This window comes from Aegilops tauschii, chromosome 1 (genome assembly GCF_002575655.3).
Source record: "Aegilops tauschii subsp. strangulata cultivar AL8/78 chromosome 1, Aet v6.0, whole genome shotgun sequence".
Taxonomy (NCBI): Eukaryota; Viridiplantae; Streptophyta; class Magnoliopsida; order Poales; family Poaceae; genus Aegilops; species Aegilops tauschii.
In genome coordinates, this window is record NC_053035.3 from 368,712,832 (window position 1) to 368,715,160 (window position 2,329).

The following is a 2,329-nucleotide window of genomic DNA, read 5'->3' on the forward strand; positions in this document are numbered from 1 at the left end:
TCAGCTTTCATTGAACACCCTTGCAGGGAGCCTGTACGGCGGCTTGCCGCTCCCGGCGGCGGCCTCCATCTGGAAGTCATCCTCCTTCCACTCCTCCGTGTCAGTGTCGTGCTGGTCTTCCTCCTCCTCCTCCTCCTCCTCCTCCTCCCACTCCTCCGTGTCAGTGTCGTGGTGGTCTTCCTCCTCCTCCTCCTCCTCCCACTCCTCCGTGTCGGTGTCGCGGTGGCTTTCCTCCTCCTGGTCCGTCACGTCCTCATCGTCCCCGCAATCCAGAAATACCCCGCTGGGTTCCTCCGTCTCCCAGCTGGCAGCATCGGGCTGGTCGTCGTCGTCGTCGGAGGTGTCGCCGAGCTTGCACAGGCGCCGGCGGCCCGGCAGCCTCACCTTCCTCACGCCCATCTGCTGAGGGTCTGCGTGCACGGAAGGCGATCGAGTTATCAGGCACCGATGGATGGATGAAACGATCGACCCGGCCGGCCGCGGAACGATCGATTGACAGGTAGCAGTTCGACGGCGACGGTACCTGCAGGGTCGTGGAGGTCGTCGTCCAAAGGATGGTCCAAGCACGGCGAGGGCGGCGCCGTCGCCATGGGTGGTGGATGGGGTCGCTTGCGTTGCGTCTCTCCTTTCCGCGCCGCGCTGCCTGCCCTGCGCAAGAGGCGTTGAAGGAGGAGGGGAGAAGGCGGTGTGGGGAGTGAGTTCCGTGAGAGGCCAGCCGAGGCCGAGCCAATATGAAGAGGAGAGGGGAGGAGTGGAGTGCTGGGGGCGGGAGGACCGAAGGAAGTTAACGGAAGGGAGACGGGAGTTCGAATTTTGAATTTCGAAATCCCCCACTCCTTCTCACGGAAGCCGAGCTGCGGCCGTGCCAGTGCCAGTGCCAGCCTTGGGAAAGAACGACGACGCCTCTCCTCCCGTTACGTCCCGTCAGGGGTGGCTTGAACGGATTTGTTTGACTAGCTAGCTAGTAGGAGTAGTCTTGTGCAGTAACTACTCCTGGTGCGCAAAAGAGAAATGTTTTTTAGATTTGAGAAGTGTAAAAAAGTCATCAAAGATACAAGTATCATGCATGCAGCCCATAAAAAAATCAGGCATGCAGACCTGGATGTTATTTGAATCTGCAAAGGATACAGGTTGCATCTGACTGCAAGGTGGCAGTGGACGACATCAAGAAAAGGAACATGGCGAGCTACAGAGCAATTATAAATGAAATTATCGATCACAGCAGTATGTTTTTTTCTGTAGCTTTGTCCATGAATTTAGGAGCTCGAATTTCGAGGCTCACAATTTAGCGAAGCGAAGTTTGAATTTGGGGGTGAGCCGCCATGTTTGGCTAGGCCATCCCGGTGATCTTGGTTTTGTACCTGTAAACATTATGACCATTTGAATAAAAGCTTCGCGAGATTGTCTTAAAATAAACCTCAGAAGGTTTCAAATAATAATTTCGAGGTCGGCATGTTGTACGAAAATTGCAAGCAGAAGGGGTCCAAAAGGCAAATTCAAATTTGTAGAAACGTCGTCAAACATTATGCGTTTCAACAAACCTATAGGTACTATAGGTGTGCGTTGTTCGGTGATTTTTTTGAAAAATAGAAAAAAATAATTGACACACGACGCACCAGTGTGCAAGATTTTGATCTACCATGCCTCCGTGATCATACCGTCAATCTGTCATTATTAGGAGTTCAAAATTATAGAACCATGTGTGGGTATAATGGTGCCGACTAAGGTCATGGCGGACGAGGCTTCTCTGATCGTTGTTGCAGGCCGCGACACCACGCTCGGGATGCTCCGGGGGAAAACCATAGATCTGGATCTGCCCGGATCGGACATGACAACATCTTCGATGTCGCTCTCCCTCCGGGGCATCGTTTTGGAGCAGGTGCTGACTGGAAGGGCCTAGTGGTGGAGCGGGGTTTCATCCTCCGCATCGACGACGACGGATCTCGGCGGCGTGGCGTAGTGGAGTCTCGGCGTCTGATGCGGGTTGACAGCCTCGCGCAGAAGGACGGGTTGTCTGGCGTCATGGTGGCGTCAACGGCAGGCCTGGCAAGGTCGATGCGTCGGTTCCTGTTCTGAAGATCTATCGGTGGAAGATGGCGACGTCCGCCTCTGAGGGTGCCGGACCGGTGTGTGCTCCAGACCCGGCATTGTGGCTTGGTTGGATCCTCCGGCTTTAGACGTTAGGCTTTGGTGTGAAGCCTGTTTGGTATTTGGACTGGACTATCGGCACCCCTTCATCAAGTGGATAGGAGTAGCGACAGCTATTGCCGAGATGATGGCTTCAGACTGATTGATGTATTACTTTGTAAGGTCTTCATGAATAATTAAT

General features: G+C 54.0%; 1 protein-coding gene across 1 annotated transcript; it reads right to left on the reverse strand.

The window, feature by feature from the left end:
- Window positions 1-681, reverse strand: LOC123496860 (uncharacterized). Its single transcript, XM_045232235.1, has 2 exons — window positions 524-681; window positions 1-410 (listed from the first exon to the last, which is right to left on the reverse strand). Exons 1-2 carry the CDS (start codon window positions 588-590, stop codon window positions 1-3), a joined length of 477 nt encoding a protein of 158 aa, XP_045088170.1. The 5' UTR covers window positions 591-681.
- Window positions 682-2,329: the final 1,648 nt, after the last annotated feature.